Genomic DNA, 23,349 nt, shown 5'->3' with positions numbered 1-23,349 from the left:
ATAGTCAGAGAGCGACAGAAGCGCCTCCTCCGTCAATAGTGACTACTGTGCATAAGTTACAGACAAGTTAGAGAGGAAATTTCATCTACGCTGGTCTTCAGCAGTGCCCAGAAGCTCCAGCAATAAGCAACAGATAGCAGAGAGAAAATAAGATCATTAGTCTTGTTATAGAAATGAAAAGTTCAACTGAATGTGATTAGTTTGCTAAGTTAGCTAAAATGAACGCCTCTACAGAGAACAAATCATTAGAGCTGGCCCTTTTTTTTTTTCTTTTTATATTTTTTCTCCACATTTACAGCTTTGACTTGTTAATCAGAACAAAAAAAAAATCCAGACACACATGAACACTGCTTGAAAAAGTAACAAAGCTGTAGAGAAATGCTAATTCTGGGTAAATGGCATCGTGGACATAGAGAAGGATCCATTTAGTGAGAAGGAAAAAGGAGAATTGTCCCCTTTTTCTGCAGGTCCACTCTCTGTAAACACGCACTTGCCATCTACAGGGTAAAAAAAAAAAAAGGTAAAGGAAAAAGTCTCCCGTGACACCTCATGGTCCACCAGAATCATTTAAACACTTAGAGGAAGCACCCGCCTCTCGTATTTATTGCTACATCAATTCGCTACTGAGGAAACACACGATTTTTATCAAACTTTAAGGAATAGAGTTTTAGTTCTGAGGCAACTCCTTTTTTTCTTTGACATAGTAGTCCATCCACACCATAGGGTGGTATAGTGTAGTGGTCAGTAGTGGTTAGGCAGCCCAACCAGAGGGAGACTTGAGGGTTTGGACAGTAACTGTACATCTATATACATTCTTTCTTCTCTGCTACAGCTCTGTAACTTTTTCAGTTTGTCTTTTGGTAATGAAGATGAGACTACGTGAACAGAAGTAGCAATTGAAAAAGTCCCATTTTAGGTCACAATGGTCACGCAGTTGCAATGAAAAAGTTACGATGCTAAAAGGTGGGAAAATTAAAAGAATAGTTTTACATTTAGGGAAATTTTGGGACATAGGTGAGAAGGTCGATACCACTCTCATGTCGGCCAAATATGAAGCTACAGCCAGCAGTCCTTAGCTTAGCTTAGCATAAAGACTGGAAACAGGGGGGAACAGTTAGCCTGGCTCTGTCCAAAAGTTAAATACATCTGCGTACCAGCACCTCAAAAACTAATTCACAAGTTATATGTTGTTTGTTTAATCCATGTAAGTTGCTGTTTTACAGGGGTTTATGTGCCCAACTGTTTCTTGGCCAGAAGCAGTGAAACAGCAATTTGTCAATTTTACACTTCAGTTTTTCTACGGATTAAACAAACGAGATAAAACTTGTTAATTAGTGAGCTTTCTAGGTCCTGGTAAGCCTGCTTCTGAACCTTGGATAGAGCCAGTCTTTCCAGGTCCAGTTTCCAGTCTTTATGCTAAGCTAAGATAACTGGCTGCTAGCTCCAGCTATATATTGAATAGACAGATAAGAAAGTGGTATCGATCTTTTAACTCTCGGCATGAAAATGAATAAATATATTTCCTAAAATGTCAAAACTATTCCTTTAGTCTTTGACCATTTTTCAGCAGTCAAACGTGTCAAAGAACGGGCAGGACGTCTGCAATAGCTACTCCTGTAAGTCTTATTGTGTAAAGGAAAGATACTGTATGATGTAAACAACTGTTTGTTGTATATATTGCAGAACAAACAGAAGTGCTTTACCTTTTACATCTCAAACTTAGTGCGAAGCCTTGTCTGTGTATTATTGCCTCATAGAGATGACATGAAGCTTATGTTTTGTTTTTGACCTCCCTCGCTTGGTCTTTCTCTCTTGCACACACACACACACACACGCACACACACACACAGACGCACACACCTAAACATGCACTTTAACTTTACAAAATCTTGATTAACAAGTCAAAGCTGTCCACCACACCACAGAAGTCCCCATTAAAACCACAAACTCTGCTCTGCTCTCTCTGAGCCTGCGGCAACACTAGGTAGGGGTCGGGAGGCAGTGGGAGGGCAGGGCGTGTCAGGAGGGGCAGGTTCAGGCAGGATACAGTAGGGTGAGGTAGGGTCAGTGGTCAGGGGGGGTCAGGAAGGCTTGAGTGGCATTTCAGCCCCATGTGCTTCCTGGAGAGCAGGGGCCAGGAAAGGAGGAACAGGTTCAGGGTGTACCGCCGCTGTGGACTGGTCTGATGTAGGTAGTGGGCGGCGTTGGCGATTGCAAATGGAAGGTAGGGAAGCATGTTGGAGGAAGCTGGTTGGGAGGTGGATGGCCGCGCGGTGTCTAACAGTGGTGCGGCTGCAGTCTGTGGGAATGTGTGGCTGTGTAGCTGGTGTCGCTGGAGCTGCTCTGGAGGCTGTAGTGGTCCTCCTCCTCCTCGCCGTCGCTGATGCTGTCCACGCTGTCCGCCTCGACAGGAGTGAACTCCACGCCCTCGATGTCCACGTCTGCATGCGAAAAAAGAAAATACACCAGGTTATTTTGGGTACTGTTCAAAAACAGAACAAGAGAGGGGAAACTGTTTATTTCCACCCAACTGTGGGCATATTTATTAGGGAGCCTGCTGCACCTGTGGATTAAACCCGGATTTAGACAGCCATTAACTCTAGGCAAACAGGCAGATCTTTGTGCTCCCGCAGCTAATCCCCATCCACTGATAAACAACTGCATGTGTGTTTACCTCATCCAGGATTAGTAAGCATACTGTAACTGTCCGAACTAAGCATTTCAGGGGAGTCTGTGACACTGGTGAGCAGCAGATTGCACCTTTTAAACTCAGATTATGCTCAAAAAGAACTAGATCATCAGATCATCATCTGCCGACTTTCTCACCTGCGCACACCTGCCCAGCCGCTGCAGAGGTGGGCCCCCCAATTCAAATGACTGTCTAACAATCCGACAAGCACTTCCAATGAAGTTTACTGGCACCTTAAGTCTCATGAGATTGGGGGTTTTGGGATAGTGGCATTCAAGTAGAACCACAGTAGTGGATACAAGTTATGCCCCTGACCTCAGAGGCAAACAGATTACTGTTACTGACAGCATGACACGAAATCTCCCACCATCGGTATCTAAAGAGGAGCGCTAGATTTCTTTATCTGCAGTCTGAGGTATTGACCTTTTACCCCGGGGCATTCGCCTGCAAACAAGGCCGGGTCTAATCATCGAGTGGCTTTTCACTTGGATCACAGCGAAGCCCAGAGTTTATCAGTGGACAGCGAGCGGAATGCAAACAGCAGTTGAGCAGTTATTTGCAAACAGATAGAGCTCCAGGGTATACAGTGTATGTGTCAACCTCAGCCAGAGCTATACCTTGTTCGTTTTGGATTTGCGTCAAATGTGGAGGCGTTCTACAATTGATTTACATGTCAAAGTGACATAAAGCCCTGATGTCCACGTGATGCAGTAGAGCTGCACAAAGTGAGAAGTTGTGACTGACGTAACTTTCTCTGGAATTAATCTACATGTAAGCATTTCAGAATACGCCACGCACGCCTGAATCCACTCTTGAAAGTTATGCACGGCTACTTTACTTCTCAAAGCCAGCGTACCCTGCTCGGAGTCGGTGGAGATGGTGGAGCCCATGCTGTCGGTGCGGATGCGCTCAACGGATCCGGACACAGAAAGCTGCTCCAGGCGGCGTTTGAGGTAGCGGTGCTCTCTCTGCAGCTGCTCCTTCACGTTTAAAGCCTTCCTGTCCTGCTCCTCTAGCTTCTGCAGAGACACACATAAATGCCAAAAATCAATGATAATGCTTTACTCTCTCTTTTAACTGTATATTGTATTCTTTGTCGCACAATAATGTACAGTTCCCCTAAAAGGTCACCGTGGGAAATGTCTTTCTGGTATATTTTTTTCTTCCCCTCGCAGTGAGTTTTGCAATAGGAATCTAAAACTTATTGTGAGGGAACACAAAAGCAGTTCAGAAAAAAAAATCCCACTGTGACCTTTTGGTGGATATGGCACCTTTGGGAAAAGGCACACAATAATATCACATTTAAATGAATATTTCTAGCATTTGACATGAAAAAAAGACGAGTCATTGCTGCACACCACATACTATGTTTGTTTGTAAATAAAAGAAAAGAAAAACATGTTTTACACACACAATTGAGGCCAACAACAGAAAAGCAATCTAAATAGCACATCTTCTCACGAACATCATCTTTTTAACTCTTACATAACCTAATTTTCAAGTGTTGATATGCAGTAAAAGACAACAAAGAGACTAAGCACAGGTATACAATAGAAGAATTTCTAAACAATTGTGATTACCATGGTATTTTTAATATTTTTGATGATGGGTACAGTGGATCTTTGCTAGAATTTGGATTCATGTCATATTATACAGATGCTGTTACTGATGTTCTCACATATAAATGTGAAATCTTTTGAACCCAGTGTTGTTTTCTATCATCTCCTGCCAATCAGACCTCTGCCAAAGTTACAAAGGAGAGTATTCAACGTGAAATGAGGCAAGTGGCCGAGTGACTGCATGAGGTTTGTAGGTTAGAAAGTAAAAATAAATATAAACTCTTGTAAACATTTGACTCAATGTGGGATTCAATTTTGCACTTATTTGCATATGAAAGTTCTCGGTGGTGAATCAAAGCGAACACATGTGGCCCCCCTCTGATGCGAGAACACGATGATGAGAATTACCGGAATTCGCCTGAACAGAGAGGACATGCATGATAAACAGGAAATGAAGGGTTAAAACTCGCTACGTCTGGATTTTCCACCAACCACACTGTTGCTGCTTGTAAACAGAAAGAGCAGTACAGCATGTCCTAAAGTGTACTTCACAAGTGTATTACATGTCTCGCGCTGTGTGTGATCTGCATCTCCTTTCGCATATCTACAGATCAGCCAAAAATGTCCTGTATGTTCCACTTTGTTGACTCGTTTGTTGGTGTTTTGGGTTTTTTTCCCCCCTGTCCATCTTGGGAGCACTTTTTTTTGTGGCAGGCCCTGAATCACTCTGATTAAAAGATTAGAAAACAATATAACACTTAAAGAAGGCGAGTAAGAAAACCAAGCAGCTAAAGGAAACGGGAGAAGTAGACCGTTAGTTTGGAGCTCATGAAGTTCAAGAAGACGAACTGGACTTTTCAAGGAGATTTTCATCCAGTTTTACTCTACATTAGAGCTACAACTATCAATTGATTTGACTCTTTCAGTTAGTTTTTGAATAATCGATTGTTCTTTTAGTCTAAAAATGTCTGAGAATAGTAAGAAATGCCCGCAGTGATGTCGTCAAGTTGCTGGTTTTGTCTGACCAACAGTTCAGAAACCAAAGATACTCATTTTACAATGATGTAAAACAGACAACAAATCCTATATTTGACACGGTGGAGCCACCACGTTTGGCATTTGTGCTCGATAAAAAAACAGTTATCAAAATTGTGGTCAATTATCTGTCGAACAACTAATATATTATGGCTCTGAAAGGTTAACTAATCAACCAGATGCAACACGAAACAATCAGGCACGTCTCCAGCATTTTATGTTTTCATATGGCTATATGTTTTAGTACCTTGATGTGCATCTTGGCCCTTTTCAGCAAGCTCAGTGTGGTGTGTCTTGTGCTGTCTGGACCTAAAGGCACCAGCTTCTTCAACTGCTCCAAGTACAGTCGTAGTTTGGCACGTCTGCAAACACACAAGCATACATGAGTGAGTGAGTCAGCATACATCCACCAGCAGGAAAGTGAGAAGACACCTACACAAACAGACTGACAAGAGCTTATCCACACGTCCCTGAAGGGCAGAAACAAATACTGTTCCTCTTGTACTGTGACTGTCGTGTTCTTTTTCTTGTGCTAGAAAACAGGTACTAAAGCAGTGAGAATGGCGACTTGAACGCTGCACGATCTGGTGTGATGCTCTGCAGGTTTGGTTTCAGCTGTGACTTTGGGCCGGACCGTGAGAAGTGGCATGTTGAAAGGGTTGAGGGGGTGCAGAGTCTCGATGGTTACGCACGTTCAAGGCTTGCAGAGGCTCCAGCGAACCACTTTTCAAACCCCTGTGAGGAATCACATCCTCGCCCATCTGCAATGCAAACACCCTCGTTCCCAATAAATAAATCTATGACATCTAACCAGATATTCAACCAACCAATCTCCCCAAAGTCCAGTGTACGAGTCTGGAATAACGGGCCGTGCTGTCATTAATCCAGACAAACTTATAAAAAGTCAGCCAGCATGAGAAAGGGAATGTCACATACTGATATACTTACAAAATGCTTGTCATTACATAGAAAAATGTGGCAATTTATCTTCATTTCACGTCGTATCATACAGCCAGTGTTCATGGACTTTCCTGCTTTTAGAAAAAGTACATTTATTTTAAGCCTTTTGGGTTTTGCCTGCCTGTGTAACTAAATTTGGTTAAGTTTAAGTTTGGCTGTATATTCACAAAAACATACTTGCATTGCACAATCGCGACTACTCACTGTTACTAATGTACGTGCAGAATGCCTCAGTGCAACATACTGACCTAAATGTAACTGTGTATTGTCTAGTGGTGCATTACCACTGTCCGTCTCAGCTGCCTATTTCACCACATGGAAATCCTGCTATACCCTAAAACTAAGGGAGAGTCCTTAAACCCCACAGTCACCGGGTGCAAAAATCATTACTGACCAAAATGAAGGCCATGAGAAGTTTCTCATCTGTTCTGGTCACTCAAACTGTGGCCCCGGAAAACCCTGCATCCTTGCCAAAGCCCTGCAGGCCAACAACCCTGGATCCACAAGTAAACAGCTCACTGGGTGCAGCATTTGGACGTTTAAGTCAGTGATTGTGGCAAGAAGTCCATCTCTGCGTGGACGCTGACTGACTTTGCGTGGATATTGTGTGTTATTTCAATGAACAGTCAGCTTTTATTCACAACATTTTTATCAGCAGATTACCTCCCCTGTCTGTCCTTGGTCCATTCAAATTTGTTCATAAAGGCCTTTCAAGCGTCCATTAGTCAAGCTTGTCCATGAACCGTTTCTTTGTTCTGAGCTAGCCTTCCCCCTTTTCTCCCGTTCCTTTGGCTAACCCTGTCTGAACGGTAAACAAACTCCAACAATGCAAGGTCTCCACTGGCCATCGCTGCAACCACAATAAACCTAATCAGAGAAATGAAGCTCTCTAGGGCCGGCTGCAGAGCCCAGCACGCAGGATAACACAGCTAGTACACAAGAGCATACTCTTTACACATGCACACACACACACAGTCTTTTCCCTGTTTCTTTTTCAGGAAGGGTGTCGCCTGTGTTATTCACATAAAGTAAGACCCTCTCACTAGCCCCGTCTGTTTCGTTTAGAGGTCAGCCAGAGACGGCCTGCGGGCAACAAGAGAGTCTCAGGGACTAAACATGATAATCCAAAATCCTAAATGATAGTTGCATCTTTAATATCTGGGGATTTGTCTGCAGCCATGAAAAATGCAGCGGCATTTTAAAATATATATTAAAAAGATTAGCAAAAGTGCCCTTCAAACCATCTCCACCTCTCTACAGGTGCATACAGGCGTTCCCAAAAATAGGGCGTGTGAAAGTGCTCTCGTTCTTTTATTTCCTCCTCTCCCAAGGGGCAATTCCACCCCCCGCCCCACCCCATCAGTTGAACCCCTCCACCCCTCTGCTCCACCCTGCCAACACCAACACACCCTCGTCCCACTGGAAAACAAGTGTCTTCTGAGGAGAGGGGCGGGGGCCCACCTCCAACCTGCCCCAGTCGAGCCACATGAAGCACTTGGACTGCGGCCAGGGGAAGCGGGCAGGAAGGAGCTGGGGGTCTGCAGCCGAGGGGGGAGAGGAGTGTTTTTTTGGAAGGGAGCGGGGTCCGAGCTGGTGGATGACTTTCTCTTGCGTTGAAAAAAGGCCTCTTTGAGTGCAGTGTGCTCAGCTGCACTAGGCAGGGCTCCATACACATCATCCAAAGGGTAACTTGAGCCAATGGGCAACCATCTTGCACCCCGCTCCCCCCTCTCTCCCTCTCTTGTAATGAAAAACAAAAACAAGGCGTTCCCCGAATACCCTGCCTAACTACCCACCTCCCTCCTCCAAGAAAACTCGTTTTTTAACTACAGGTGGGGCCTGTGATGAATAAGGCGGCTCACCACATATTTTACCTGGCAGAGGATAGAAATGTGCACAGATGCACTTTTACCATTGCTTTTACCACATGAAAATAAAATGAAAGTCTGCACTGCCTTCAGAAATACCCCTTTTTTTCATCACACCCTAAATCAAAAGCCGACAACAACCGTGGTGACCTGGAGGCAAACCGCGCTCACGTTATCTGGAGTTGCACAGAAGGAAAAGCTTTCTGGGATAATAAAAATACAATTGTAAAGGATATTATGGAATGTGCCATTCCTAGCAACTGTTCTGTAATGTATCTTGGGAATACTGAGGAGATTATAGAAAGAGGGGACAAAACCAGACTAAAATTTTGCGTATAGACAGCAAAAATGTTGGTTTAAAATTGAACATCTAAAGTAAGAGAAAGGGCTTGATATTGTTCAGGAAATTACTCCTGAACAGTACCAATCTTGAGCTATTCTGAGAAAAAATGTTTCGTGAACATCGACCATTTACATGAATTGTGATTGAAAACAAGTAGTCGTTTAACTTTTATAGTTAGACTACTCCTATCTATCTTGTATCTGTATGGCACACGTGATGCTATAGCCAGCAGCTATAGCTTTTAGCTTAGCTTAGCACAAAGACAGGAAACAGCTAGCCTCTCCTGGCTGGTTGCCTGTCAACCGCACGGTAACGCCAGGTCTGTCAAAAGTCTGGCAAAACAATCTCCCATAAAACCACAACTTGTTTTGGTAGAGATTAAACAAACAAGATACAACATAGAAATTAGCATGCTTTATAGGTGTTGAACTGTGTATTTTGTTATCTTTGGACAGAGCCAGGCTTGCTGCTTCCACCTGTTGCCAGTCTTTATGCTAAGCTAAACTAACCGCCTGCTGGTTGATGCTTGTTGTTGTTGTACTTCTGTCACATGTTAGCAGTTCCAAATGTGAAAACTCAACAAAAATGTATAAAAAAAAAAAAAGTATTAAAAAAGAAATGCCACTTCTTCAGTGGCACATTTCTCTCTCTACATCCAAAGTGCAGCTTTTGAATTGACGTCAAATAGCTCTTTCTTTAGCTGTTGATAACGATCCACTTGAGCATTTCTGTCACTTGAGTTTCAACAAGTCTGGGCTGAGCCTCTCTTCGTCCTGAGCCGCGCAATGAATGCTACACGACTCCCTCGTGACTGTCTAAGAAGACTGTCTAAAAAGCTTCAAGTTTCTGACGCATATCAATAAGACAGGACCTGGTCAAACATGGCAGCGTGTTCATGACAGCTCCCTTCCAGCAGCACATGTTTTCCTGCTGCGAGACAAGCTGACTAGTTTTCTTCAAGCGCGCACTGACAATTTGGACTGAGGTTAGGAGGACCCTCCCTCCCTCACGTTTGTTATTCCTAAGCAAGGCCCTGGTCACGCAATGTTTATCAGATTGCCTCAGACAGCCATGCAGAGTGTGGCACCAGATGAGCGCGACCGTGGTGTCCATGAAGGAGAGCAGGCGGTTCGCACCGCCTGGCCCACATGGTTCTGAATCACATCAAATTTTCCAATTTGTCTGGGTTGAAAATAGGACGCTCTTTGATGTTCCAGGCATGAATAGTGTCACAGTGTGAGACTGCTGGTGTGGCATCACATAAGGTTTTGTACTTTCCTGACTTGTGTGTGTCAACAAGTTCAAACAAGTTCAATAGTCAAGGTTTCAATGCACGTGCATGTTTTTAAAATTCAAATACTCACATTTCAAAGTGTTATTGTTTTTAAAGCAGACTTCCTCCAAAAACAGTTAAATGTGATACTGTGCATTATTATGGTGTAACAGCAGCATTTTAGCGCTGAAAAGTTTTTTGTGACTTTGCTAAAAATGAAAATTGCTAAAACCACACAAACAAAACATCCTGTATTTTCCCTGCAGCTGAGGATTTAATAGTAAATCTGCAATTTGATTTGCTCTGAAGTCATGTCTGCAGGGAAATGACCACCTGACCGTTCTCGCGTGCAGAAGTACCACGGGATGATTTGTGTCTGATCTCTGGCCTTCCCTCCCCCTCTCCTCTTCGCCATCAGTGCCAAAACAAAGCAAAGGCAGAGGAGGGGGAAAAAAGGAACTTTTGCTCAGAAAGATGCACGCTGCTGAAACTGGAATGAGCTATTTAAACTGCTGACTTGCACTCCAAGGTTACTGGGTACAGACCGGGCCTTTCTCACAGATGTGCTCACACTTCGGGCCTTCGAAAGAGAACAACCGTGAAATATCTCGTTTTGCCGATCAAAGTCAAAGGTGAGCAGTGTATCTGCAGCAGCCTGTGTACGTCTGATGAATGCTTAATGAAGGATATTTATGTATGCTGCACCAAGGAGGTGATCATGATCAGTTTTCACAGTGTCCACACACACACACACACACACACACACACACACACACACATAATGGTTCACACACAGTCCTGGTGACAGCAGTGTCCCAGGACCGTCCAGGGTTCTGGGATTGGAGATCTATCGGTACACAAAGAGCTGCAGGGCCTGAGAAGGCAAGCCAGTGCAAACAACGGGCCTTCACCCCTCACTCACTGCACTGTTTAATGAGCTCGCTGCAGCCCAGCGCATTCCTCAACCCATACGCACAGGGCCGAGTGGCTTGTCTGGCAAGCAGCCAAACCCGCTAAACTTAGGTCAAAGGTCATCAGAAACACCACGGCAATGTTTCCTCTCGCTGCCAGAGCTGACTCGGTTTGTTCCCTGTTGGGAAGAAATTGCGATACTAGGCCTCTGGTGTTGTTTTGAGCCCACAAGACATCAGCATGAAGGATTCGCTGCCGAGTCTGCTCAGCTTTAAGCGGGCATGAGAGTGCAATAATTTAATCCCAAAATGCAATGTATCAATTTGTCATTCGCCGTCCCCAAAATAAAGAGGATCTTTAAGGGCTTAACGGCATTCCGGCTCATTACAACTTGGATCTTAATAAAGTGGTTTAGTTGAACCAGGAAGTCAGTTTGGGTAATAATTTAACCATTCGCTACCTAACACGTTTGTTTAGAGCCTGTATGAACGTCTGTCTGGCTTCTGTTTCTTATCCCATCAGACTGGTTTTTAATGATGGTGCCATGTTTCTAGATTTCAACAATTAACTTGATGAGTGAGTACAGTCTGAGTGCATTACAGATAGGAATGATGGCCAACACTATAGAAATGAGACTCAAGTTGTAATAAACCAGAATTATACTTTATGGTTTCTTCCCATCCCTTAAAAACTCACCATAGTGCTTGTTGATAGTGTACAAACAGTCATTAAGTGGCACATCTTTTGATTAGGATACAAAGAAATACCCCCAAACTTTTCCAAAGCAAAACCTTTATGCATCTGGCTCCCTTGTTTACAGCGCGGCCGTCATGTGAAGTGAAAGCGGGGACTGCATTGCGTGAGTGTGGATCTCCATGTTGAGGTGGTGGAATTTGGGGTTGCCAGTGGAGTGGCTCCACATCTGGCTGGCAGGTTCCTGGGGAATACGAGGCAGATGGGAGGGATTCTTGAGGTGGTGAGGAACCCAGCCCAGGGGCCCGACAACAAACACAACACACACACTGGGCCTTTCAGCGGCCGTTCATCAGTCTCCCTGTCACTCTCCAGCCCTGCCCTGACCGTGTTTACATTTAACAGAGATCTGATGTGCCGTCTTTGAAAAACAAGAGGGTAGAAAAATAAGACGGCGCTGAAGCAGCTCATGTGAAACTGGCAGAGTGGCTGGCCAGGCTGCCCACGTCAGCGAGACGAGAGACGCGCAGCGAGGCACAGAGAGACACGAGAGGGTTGAGCTGTATTTGTTTTCTGTCATCGAGGATGCCACACCCACCCCACTGTGTGCAGTGACAACTGCAAGGCGAGACGGACAGAATACAAGTCCCCCATAAACACATTCTCCTGACGGCAGGAACAGGGACCTCGCTCACATGACTCTGCTCTAACACGCAAGCAGCAAACAACCACAACAGCAGTGCAGACAGAGGGAGGGGCCTGGTTACTTCACTGCTCGTGGAGTTACGCTAAAGAATGAGCTCTGCATGCTTTACTTGTGATTAAACAACAGGAAACTGCAGAATTAGGAAGTTTGTTGTTCACTCGTTGCACTACTATTTCCACAAAACAAACTGGAATTTCCACTGGGCGTGCTGGGGAATGCCTAGTAATTGGACTCATTTGATTTGTTTTTTTCGTGCACTGAAACAATCCCCTGTGCGAGCATGGATCATGATGAAATCCCTTCCTCAGCACAGCGCGATTACACTGCTGTTAACAGAAAAACAGATGTCAAATAGAATCTGAAGAGGAGAGCGTGTGAGCAAACAGAGAGGGGGGGTCGGACGAAAGAAAGGTTTCCCTGTGCATCTCTGAATCACTTCAACACAATGCCAAATGACAGACCTGGACATTAATTGCCTTCCGCTGCGTGCATTGAAAAGTACATCTGCATCTGTTGGATGGACTAGCAGAGACAAGTTCAGCGAGCTCAATAAACACATTCCCCTGACACTGGTTTTATAATGAATGATTAACACACAGGAATCTCGTGGCATGAGAGACGACTCCAGCTTCCATGTTTACTGTAAAAGTGTGGCTGTTTACTACTGAAAGGAGGTTTTAGGACAGCGGGGTGGGGTCCAATTTGAGGGTCTGGGCCCATCTAAAAGTCTGCAAGATAAATCTGAGGGGTTCTGAGATAGTGAACAGAAAAGGTGACATTTCTACCACACAAATTATGCTTATTTTTTAAGACTTTCCTCAATTTGTTTGTCTTTCTTCTTCATTTCAGGCTTCACAAGCCACAAAGGTTACAAACTGCTGTTGCTGAATTCAAAACAACTATTCTAGAGAGAATAAAGAAGAGACGACAACAGATTGATGCATGACAGACTGCCTGCGGCTGTAATCTGCGCTATCAATGCATAATCAAACAAATATTCGCTTGTGACTCCCAGCTTGCCAAAAAACAAGCAGCATTGAACGTGGATGCGGATGCAGAGCTTTCTACTCTGCCTGCTGGTTTCATGACCCCATCTACCCACAGAGCCCCCCTCCCTCCCATAAACCGCCTCTCTTACTTAACTCTACATTCCAGCGTATGTGTGCATACTCTGCTGACCTGAATTTCAGACTGCCTGCTCGACACACAAAGCAGCCACGTCCTACCCTGCATCCCGTCCCTCCCTTACGGCAGCCCTCAAGAATGCCTTCGCGTCCTCCTCTGCCTCAGGCTCTGCGGAGGCCTGCGGGACCAAACCGTGGATGTTTCACTCACTTTCCTCCCCGCTCTACTTCTTTTCACTTCTTTTTTGAATTGTTTTTCCTTGCCCTTGAAACCCAGCCACGCACGCACCTCGTTAAAGCGCGTCCTGCACTTTTAGTTTTATGAGCATCAGCTGCTTCGTGGCAGTGAACCAAGTTTACTGACACAGAAACGTGGTGTTCCCTGCAGCAGCGACACCTGAGAGGGAGCAGGAACGCTCTCACCTAAATGTAGGTCTACGGCGGCCGCGTCACTCAAACATCTCTCTGTGTGAATGTACAGAAAGGGTTAGCGGAGAAAGCCAGCGCAGATCATCCACAGGCCTTGTGCAAACACACAAATCGTCAACAGATAGTATACGTGCAGCCGCTCTGCGATCATGGCCGGACTTGACCTGAGAGTTTCTCAGCGCCCGGTGACCTTAGGGTGGAGAAATTCCACACGTGGCCTCTGCTGCTGACCTCCAGCTGTAGCCTGTTTCTCATTCTTTGTCCACATACAGCCTCTCAACAGTTACAACCCAGACCGTCCTGAGACTAATGTCCACTGACTTCGGCAAATGTATGTAACGATTTGGACAAACCCAGTCTGTCGTAAGGTTGGGCAATATGACGAAATATATCAGGAAAGAAATGTGCCAACAGTCATAGAGATTTTGCCATACTGTTTACACCAACGAAGATATCCCTTTAATATATCTGGTTGTATTTCTCCATAACAGGACTACTTCATGGCAATTATGTCGTATTGTGAATGTATTGGATGGACAAAATACATACATTTAAAGCTGAAACAATAAGTCGATTCATTGATTAGTCGATAAAAGTAGACAAGTATACAAAATATGAACTATTTTTCGAGCAGAAAACACCAAGCGCTCCCCAGTTGCAGCTTCTTAATCGTTCTCCATTTTTCACTACTTAACAGAGAAAACAATTAACTCAAGAAAACAATCTGCAGATTAATTGATAATGAAAATAATTGCTGCTGTCGACATCGATTTATATATATAAAATTACGTATTCTGTTATAAGGATATTATCCCTGACATTAGCTCAACATTCACTGATTCCATGTTGAACATACGTGTTGCTACACATTACCACATGTGCCTTAATGGCCATGTACAGTGCATCTTTCATTACTGTGGGTTATTAGCTGCCAATGCACGCCTCCTGATGACTTCACAGGTCATCACACACACACACACACACACACACACACACACACACACACACACACACACACACACACGAGGAATGTAACTGACAGTGTAACATTTGAGGAAGTTAAGTACAAGAGCCACGCGCAATCATGTGAGCATGTGAATGCCACACTAAAACCCAAACCTGGGAGGAATAAAGACTTTCCACTTTGTTTATGTAGCTGCTGTTAGAGACAAACATGACATTTAACTCTTTAAAATAATTTAATTGTTTTTAAAAGCAGGAAGTGGACATAATAATGACCTTACAGCTGTATTCACAACGGCTGTGCAGTTAACAATCCACACAATGCAGATTAACAGGATCAACAGGCCCATCAAAGCCTGGCCTTTTACTGCATAAACTCACTGTCACAAAAGAAGATTTATACCTCAAAAGCAGAGAAATGGGCACAGATGAGTTTTGGCAGGAGGACCAGTAAAGAGTGATAAAGGCCCTCTGTGAGGAGGGGAGCTCTGCCTTCCTCCTCCTTACTGCCTCAGGTTTCTGCTGACTCAGACACTTTTAGGGGGCGAAAAAGGAGAGCCAGAATAAGGAGAGGAGGGAAAAAAATATAACAGAAAAAACAGATGTGGTCTCTGGAGAAGGAAGGAGACAAAAGAGTAGAAGACAAGCAGGTGAAGTAACAGGGCTGTGGACGGCCCTCCCTCCCTCCCACCGACACACAGCCATAAGTCAAACAGCTCAGGGAGGTGCAGCCGCTGCACCTCCTGTACACACGCACGCACACACACACGCACACACACACACACACGCACGCACGCACGCACGCACGCACGCACGCACGCACACACACACACACACACACACACACACACACACACACACACACACACACACACACACACACACACACACACACACACACACACACACACACACACACACACACACACACACACACACACACACACACACACAGGAGCTTCACTCGAGAGGAAAGAGCTCCTCAGAGCCAAATAAGTCATTCATCACAGCTGGGAGTAGAAGACACTGGGAGAGTAAATTTAATTAGAGAGGAGATTAGACCGTGACAAACTGACTGCCTGCCCCTGTGTCCATGAAGCACATGTAAATTTAAAGTTAAGTTCGATAGGTGCCACACAGTTGCTCCGGTACGATATATACTGTAAGATAATACTTTGACCATCATTGTGAGTGATCTCAGAAATGAAACCAAGAGCACCTGACAGCCATGGGTGGTGTCTGTGAGGTAAAAATAGAGCTGTAAATCCTTTTTTTCAATTGAGGGAAGCAGCACAAACATACCAGATGCCCTGCCTTACGCGAATGGACTCAGATTTCCTGTAAACAGGTGATATGTGGGAAACCAAAACCTCTGTAGCTTCGCAATATCTTAACGTTTCTAGAAAAGGAAACTTGTGGCACGGACGAGTCGTCATAGGCGTTATCAAGAGCTGTTGAAGTCAGAAATGGGAAGGAAGCAATGCCAGCAGAGACCCACCACATAGTAGCATTTGGTTTCACGGAAATGTCAAGCTGATGCTCTGCAGCTCCGGCCTGTGCCAATGCAATGATGAGAGAGGAAAAAAAAAAAAGCAGCAGAGTCACCCTCGAGAAGGTCTATACAGAGCTGTCACACGGCTGCAGCAGATAAGCAGGTTGTGTGAGGACAGGCGACCCTGTGGGACGCTGCTGGCACCCACCCAGACGTCTCACTCTGATAACAGGACACAAATATATGCAGGGTGCCTCCTGAACGGCTGCCAAGGAAGCAGTCAGTTTCATGAGAGACACCTAGCATGCATAAGATTGCTGAGCAGCAGCCAGTGAGCCTGATGTCCACGGGAAATGGACACATTTTGGCCTAAAAAAAAAACCTATTTGAAAGATGTCACATTAGACGCCGACACTGGCTTCAAATGGACAGATGACTTCAAAATAGAGCTGGGTATTGGATTTCTTAAGTCAAAGTTCTTTACCTTGGCTTCTTTTGTCAAAAGAGGGGGCTTTGTAGAAAATATTTTGATATTTATATTATCATTTTAGTATTCCTACAGAACATCAGGTGTCAGTTTATTCCAGTTGCATGTCGACTCAGCCCTACTTGCAAGATAGCATTTACAAACCACTATTTGACTATCCACATTACATCCAATGCCTTCCGGTGTCTAATCCAGACATTCATCAGTCACCTTGTCTACCACGTGAACAAACAGCACAAGGATGGCTCTGTTCTGCACCAGCGTGAACCAAACACACCGACACATGACCAAACAAAGACAGTGAGTCAGGGCTCAAACAGCAGCACCTCCCTGGAGTGGCGTTTGAGGGCGTGAGGGAGGTCGAGCTTTTGGAAGCGATACTGGCACTGCTGAAGATCAGAGCTCCAGACCGGATGCTCCAAACTGGCCGCACACTCATTAAACTGGTTGAACGGGACAGCTGAACGCTTTTGGTTGTCTTATGAATCAGCAGCAGACAGACAGAGATCAACCGAGGACAGTGAAAAAGAGATGTCTTCAAAGTTTTTGTTCTGTCTGACCAAAAGATATATCAATATACGGGATACAAAACTGTCACATTTGAGCAGCTGTTTGGTATTTTTGCTTGATAAACAATACATTAGTTACATAACTATAGCAAGTATAATACACTACACACACACGTACTGTAGATGATTGTGCTAAAGCCTGAAGTCACAGTTTCGACCTTTAACACCTGCATGTTGGAGTAATGACCATGTAATTTGAGGCTGCAGGTCCAGACAGGGACTGATCCAGGATGCATTATGTTGCAAAGGATCACAATGACGCCTTGTTACTGCAGGACCTGTCATCACAAATAAGTAGGTTGAACTTTTTCCATACAAACAGTCATGGATGAAAGAAAAATGACGCCAGGAAAGTACTTTTAAATAAGAACTAATGCATCACCAAGGACACTGCAGTGTGACTTGCAGAGTATTTAAACATAATTTCATTAATTTAGGTGATTTCATTATGGCCAAAACATCAGTAAAAAAGAGAAGTCACATGTTTAATCATTACAGTCATGACACTGCACTGTATGTTTAAAAAAAAAGATTTTTTAGAAACTTGTGGCCGCAGTGTTGGCAAGGGAAGTGAGTAAACTGATTATGGAAGACTTTACTGGCACTTGCATTTGTCAGTTTGACTGGACGTCACTTCATTTGAAACCAACCACTCCCATCGTCGGACATGAGGTAACTGTTGTGTCTCAACACCTGCAGTGTAATCAGCCGGGGCCTTCTCAGTCTGAGGAATATGTCTGCACTTGTTTCTCTCTCGCACTACACACACATCCATTACTCACTCCCAGACATGTGACTGGCAAACCCCAATCCCTTAACATGGGTGACAGTGTGTCATGCAGCCTAGCACGCCCATCTCAGCCTCTGCTCACATGCTGATCGTCACATCAGCTGTTTCCTAAATCCTCCAAAGAATCAACTTCGAGTGACCTTGATGCAAAAAAATTACTTGTTTTGCTAGGGTTAGGGTTACATCAAAGAGGGATTTTGCTTCCTGACAAGAACCCCCTTTGCATCTGTGAAGTCACTTCCCTTGTTGGTGAAGTCAAAACAGAGTAAAAACAGACGCCTGTGCCTTTAAAGAACGAGGATATCGCATCACCACGAGCTGAGTTCACTGTGTTTGTGTTTGTGTTTGTGTTTGTGTGTGTGTGTGTGTGTGTGTGTGTGTGTGTGTGTGTGTGTCGTCTGTGGGCTTCTCAGTTTGGAGAAATGAGGGGCGAGATTCACCCCGCCTCCGCTCACAGCGTCAGTCTGGGCAGGATTATCACATTACTGACAGGAGTCCCTTTCCATACAAGGTAACGAGTTTTATCCGTGAAATGGAGACAGATCTAATCAACATGAGGGTGCTCTTTGAAATCAGCTGATTATCCATTTTCAGACACGAGGAATTAATTGATCAGATATCTTTGAAGATGACCTCTGATCCAATCTTGTGCTTGCTTTATGCCCGAGAGGAAAATATTTGACGTTCACCTGTAGCCAACATCCCTTCACTCGGTATGTTAGGAACTCAAGGGTGCTGGGACAAAGACGCATGCATGCAGATCAGACAAACATGAGAGATGCAGTGGGTCAAAGGGCCTCAGATGTCATCTTACCTGTGTTTCTCCAGCTCGTTGTGCGACGATCTGAAAGGACAAAAAGACACGGATGAACGTCAGGGCAGCAAGCACTGAAATACTGTCGCTACATAAATGTCAAATCACATGACGCGTAATGAATAAATCCCAAGATGAGAGGCTTGGTTAGGAAATGTTTTGATCTAAATGTAAGATGGATGGAAAGCAAGAAGTTTGGAAGAAAAAGCAGATCTGAGAAACATTCTGAATGTGTCAAGACATCAAAGAGAGGCGTCGATTCTTCTCGGCTTTTTCCTTTATTGTGCAGCAACAGGCAGAAAGAAAGTTTTACCAAAGACAGAATATTATAATGCTCCAAAACAAGCCTTTTCTGCTGCATATTCATTCTGATTGATGGAGTCCAGATTTTTTAAATCTTTTCTTTCGTGTCTGTGTGACATCTGTCACACACACAACGAGCAGCAGAGTACAAAAATGACCCTGAGAGAGTAGTATCTGTGACCCTGCACAACCCCCCCCCCCTCCCTGCCCGCTCCCACACACATACAAACAGCATGCGCACACTGCTGTTGTTGTTGCACGCTGGCTGAAAAGCAGCGTGGACATGGGATAAAAACACACTCAGACGTCTGGAGGCCTAGACGCTGCAGAATTCCTCAGCGTGTGGGCTATTCTGAGGAGAGCCCCTATCATGATGTGCAGCCGGGGCACTGCAGTCCATCTGAAACAGGCCCTCTGTTCATGAGACCGCCATGGATACCACGGCAATAAAAACAAAAACAGCAACAACAAAGGGCCAGGCTGACAACAAGCCCTTTCAGATTTTCCGCTGTTTGAGAGCCCTTGTGCTCGCGAAGCAGTGGTTCCCACAGCTGTGCAGAGGAGGCCAAGGCTTCTGCACAGACACGGCTCGCTGCACCAAAAGGGTTACAGTTGCAACTGGGATAACGTGGCGTCTGCACAAAATCATCCCAGAAGGAGCACAGCACCGCCTGACAAAAGGCCGACAAAGAGCTTTATTCCGTCATGGAGGAAGTTGTGCTATTCAAACATGCACAAATTGGGGAAACGTCCCAGTCAAAGCACATGGGCATGACCAGGAAATCACACGGAAGATTGCAGAGGAAGAGAATGCACACAGACCAGTAATAACAGCAGGTTAACACACACACCTTTACATGTTATGTAAAAAAAATGGCGTGGCATGCAAAGCACTCTGTCATCTGCCGTCATAAACTTGGCCCTGATGATCAAAGGCCTGTAAATTAGCCTGATATCACCCTTTCTATGGGATGTAAAACTCCCAAAGCTCATGCTTGTGCATGTTTTCCCACATTCACAGGAAGGAATTGAAGGATGCAAAGGAAGTTAAATAAGCAGGGTATTTTTCTTGTCATCTGCACTATTTATACTTTTAGTTTCATATCTAGTGTGACAGAGAGGTGAAGCAGGAAAACTCTCATTAATAGAATTCCAGGTCCCCTCTTTTTTTTATTAGAAGCGTTTTAGCGTTTTGATTTAACAACAGTGTGCGAGTAAAAAAAGGAAACTCCACCAGGGTTTCTTCTTTCTGTGTGCAGAAATAGACTGCCGACTGTTTTTTTTTTCACATGCCCTGAATATTGCACAACTGCAAATCATGTTATCTGTTTTAGTGTGCACATTTGATCACCAAACACCAAACACTTTAACTGCAGTTTTTGATCCTACAAAGCAAAGCACTGTGCTTTTTAACTAACAGGCAGCTTCTGTTTAACTGAAAATACAGTTTAAGTTCAAACACGAAACATGTTTTCACTTCACTACCCCCAGCATCCTGTTGAGCCTTAAAAGAAACTGTATGAGAGCATAAAGGGAATTGGGGAATTTGCCCTCAGTGCAGTCATAAGAAAAAGGAGGGAAAAGCAGGTCTGGTGAATGAGGCCTAGTGGGCTGGTGTTTGTCACAGTGTGTAGTTGTCTGTTTCAGCCACCACACCCACCTGCCACATCCCCATACACACCCTCTCTTTCTCTCACACACACACATACACCCAGATACTTCAATAATTGTGTTACTAAACCAGAGATTGTATCAAAGGAATGTGGAAGAGACTGCATTGTCATTTGAGACAAACGGATACAAACATAATTTCAACTTGACCAAACTCTACGCCTTAAAAAGGAGTGTAATAACCACAGTTGACACCACAGGTTAACATGCTGGACATGCAATGACGTAACTCTCACTACTGAGGAAATTAGGCTCTCTGTGCATCCCTAAACTGATATTAGTCAACAGGAAATGTTATTGTTTTTCATAAGATCTCGATGTGCACGCACTCCTGGGAATGAAACCGGACTGAATGGGACACATCATGCAAATGTTTCTGAAGAGTTTCACCCAAAAACACATTTACTACAAATCACCAGGTTGTTACCAGATGAAAAGAGTTCATTGTTGCACACCTGGCCAAACATCCCTGCAAAAGTTCATTTGCATGTAGCCTATGATGTAAAAGCCCCCGAAATAGAGTCATGTGACATCAAGAGAAAAGGGAATTCCTGATGAGGGCGCGTCCCAATCAATTTAAACCCTCTTTCAGACCAACATAGTGAGGGTCCACTATGCTGGATTGATACAAAGGGGATTTAAAGGCTCTGTGAAATTGCATTGGGCATTTTTCACTATTTTCTGACATTTTATAGGCAAAACAATTAATCGATTATGCGAGAAAATAATTGCCAGATTAATCAATTATGAAAAGAATATATAATGACGGCCCTGTTAGCGGCCCTCCCACTGAACAGGCCTTTTAATCTCAGAGATGAGAATTAAATGTTAAATGGACTTAAACCAGTTGTCCGACGAGCGGCAGAACCGAAACTGAAACTTAACATGTATTTACTTATGTAATGTTATTCTGTGTTGTTTGACGGCCTTGCAGCAGTGAGTGCTAGTTTGCAGACTGTGACAGCATATGAATGGGGCCAAACTCGGGATGATAATTACAGTTTCACGAGGAGACAAATGAAAAGCCATCGATAATCTGATCAGCAGCTTCGATCTACGGAATCTCAGAGACAACAACGGTGAAACCCTCATGAACTTTGTGTGTGTGTGTGTGTGTGTGTGTGGGGGGGGGGGGGGGGGTCCTGACAGGGGACCCCTTGGTAAAGGACACTTTCATTTAACACCAGACACACGCACATACACAAAACACACAAACCACATGAAAATAAAACGCCATTTCACAGGCGACAGCATGCAAGAACAGGGTGCAGAAACGAAAGGTTGCGTGCATGTTGCGTGCTTGTGTGTGTGTGTGTGTTTTTCTCAGCTCGGGGAGGGTTTTTAGGTGTGTGTGAAACAGAGAGAGAGTGGGAGCAGCAGAGTTGACAGTGTACGCGTGGCAGTGTTTATTGGAGAGACCAAAACAGAGAGCCCAGCCCAGGCAGCAGAGAGATGGCAGTGTGCATGAAAGCAGCTCTCCTCCACTATGTGTGTGTGTGTTTTTTTCTAGACAAACAGATAAAAAAAAAAAAAAGCAGGAGTTATATTTACCTATTGTTCTGAGTTTTTCTGGAGATTGGCGAGGTTTTCGTTTTCTTTCTGGAAAAGTCGCTACTGTATGGTAAAACAGACGCATAACCGTGTTCTGCCTCTATTGAGACACACACAAAAAAACAATGTTAATTTATTGTGGAGTCTGCGAGAATAAACAGAAAATAAGCTGCCAATGAGTCATTTAGGGAAATGGTGAAACATGGAATAGCTGTAGAGGCTAAATGGCATTTCAAGAGGAACAAAACGTGATCGATCATCAATGTAATCGCTCCCAATACATCCACATAGCACCGTATAGCCTTCAGCGAGCTCTTTATTATAAACAGTGAATGCTACATGGCCATGTATGAGTATTTGTCATTACGATACAGGCTCATATTTTCAATGTCACTCTTGTTTACTCATTTCCGAAGAGCTAATACAGAAACACACAGCATTCAGAGTATATACAACACATGCCCTGTATCAGAAAACATCACAAACACACTTCATAAATGCATGACATACTTTAAGTAATAAAATACAGCTATCATTTTCTAGCACATAAGCTACGAGGTCCAGTTTGCACCCATCGGCTGGTCTGTGTCCCATTGTCTGTAAAGTGACATCATACCTGCACTATGGCAGGGCACGTTAAAACTTTACGTTATGATAGCATATTAAGCTAGCTGCCATCCTAATGCTCCATTCACAAACTAATCATTAGCCTAGAAAATCCTGACAACTTGTCAGTTTAGCTTGAAATACCTCTGTCTCTTCTCTCCAAGTACTCTGCAGCCTCCAGCAGAATTAAAAGAGAATTAAGTTCCATCTTGTTGTTGTCTCGTTATAAAAATAGAAGTAATCTATTTACACAAATGTACAAGTCATGAAGTAATGGAATGGAAATTTAACAACTGTTTCAGAGCGATGTATGTGCGCCTGCTATATTCAGTTCTGAGTCTTGGTGACTCCAAACTACACTATCAACAGCACCTAACTAAAACTCAGGAAGTGAGTGATCGCACCGTTGTCCAATAAGAAAAGCCGGCGGGCGGGCTCTCCGGGTAGGTTTTAGCCTATGAGAAGGCTGAAAAGGTGAAATGCGATTTGATTGGCTTGACGGAGTGAAAGTC

The 23,349-nt window shown here is 44.2% G+C and overlaps 1 protein-coding gene across 1 annotated transcript; it reads right to left on the bottom strand.

Annotated features, from left to right (window-relative positions):
• Positions 1 to 1,979: 1,979 nt before the first annotated feature.
• Positions 1,980 to 23,054, bottom strand: mxd4 (MAX dimerization protein 4). Its single transcript, XM_070925003.1, has 6 exons — positions 22,982 to 23,054; positions 22,232 to 22,331; positions 18,707 to 18,736; positions 5,531 to 5,645; positions 3,546 to 3,708; positions 1,980 to 2,441 (listed from the first exon to the last, which is right to left on the bottom strand). The coding sequence occupies exons 1-6, from the start codon at positions 23,043 to 23,045 to the stop codon at positions 2,278 to 2,280; spliced, it is 636 nt and encodes a 211-aa protein (XP_070781104.1). The 5' UTR covers positions 23,046 to 23,054; the 3' UTR covers positions 1,980 to 2,277.
• Positions 23,055 to 23,349: the final 295 nt, after the last annotated feature.

This window comes from Enoplosus armatus, chromosome 2 (assembly GCF_043641665.1).
Source record: "Enoplosus armatus isolate fEnoArm2 chromosome 2, fEnoArm2.hap1, whole genome shotgun sequence".
Lineage (NCBI taxonomy): Eukaryota > Metazoa > Chordata > Actinopteri > Centrarchiformes > Enoplosidae > Enoplosus > Enoplosus armatus.
The sequence above is the reverse complement of the archived record's forward strand: the minus strand, read 5'-3'. Positions and strand labels throughout refer to the sequence as shown.

Bases quoted from the DNA above. Each gene is read 5' to 3' on its own strand.
- mxd4 (XM_070925003.1), bottom strand. From the start codon at position 23,045: ATGGAACTTAATTCTCTTTTAATTCTGCTGGAGGCTGCAGAGTACTTG. The intron at 5,646-18,706 runs GTAAGATGACAT...GTGTGTTTGCAG, and splicing joins AACGAGCTGGAGAAACACAG to ACGTGCCAAACTACGACTGT. The intron at 3,709-5,530 runs GTACTAAAACAT...GTGTCTCTGCAG, and splicing joins GGGCCAAGATGCACATCAAG to AAGCTAGAGGAGCAGGACAG.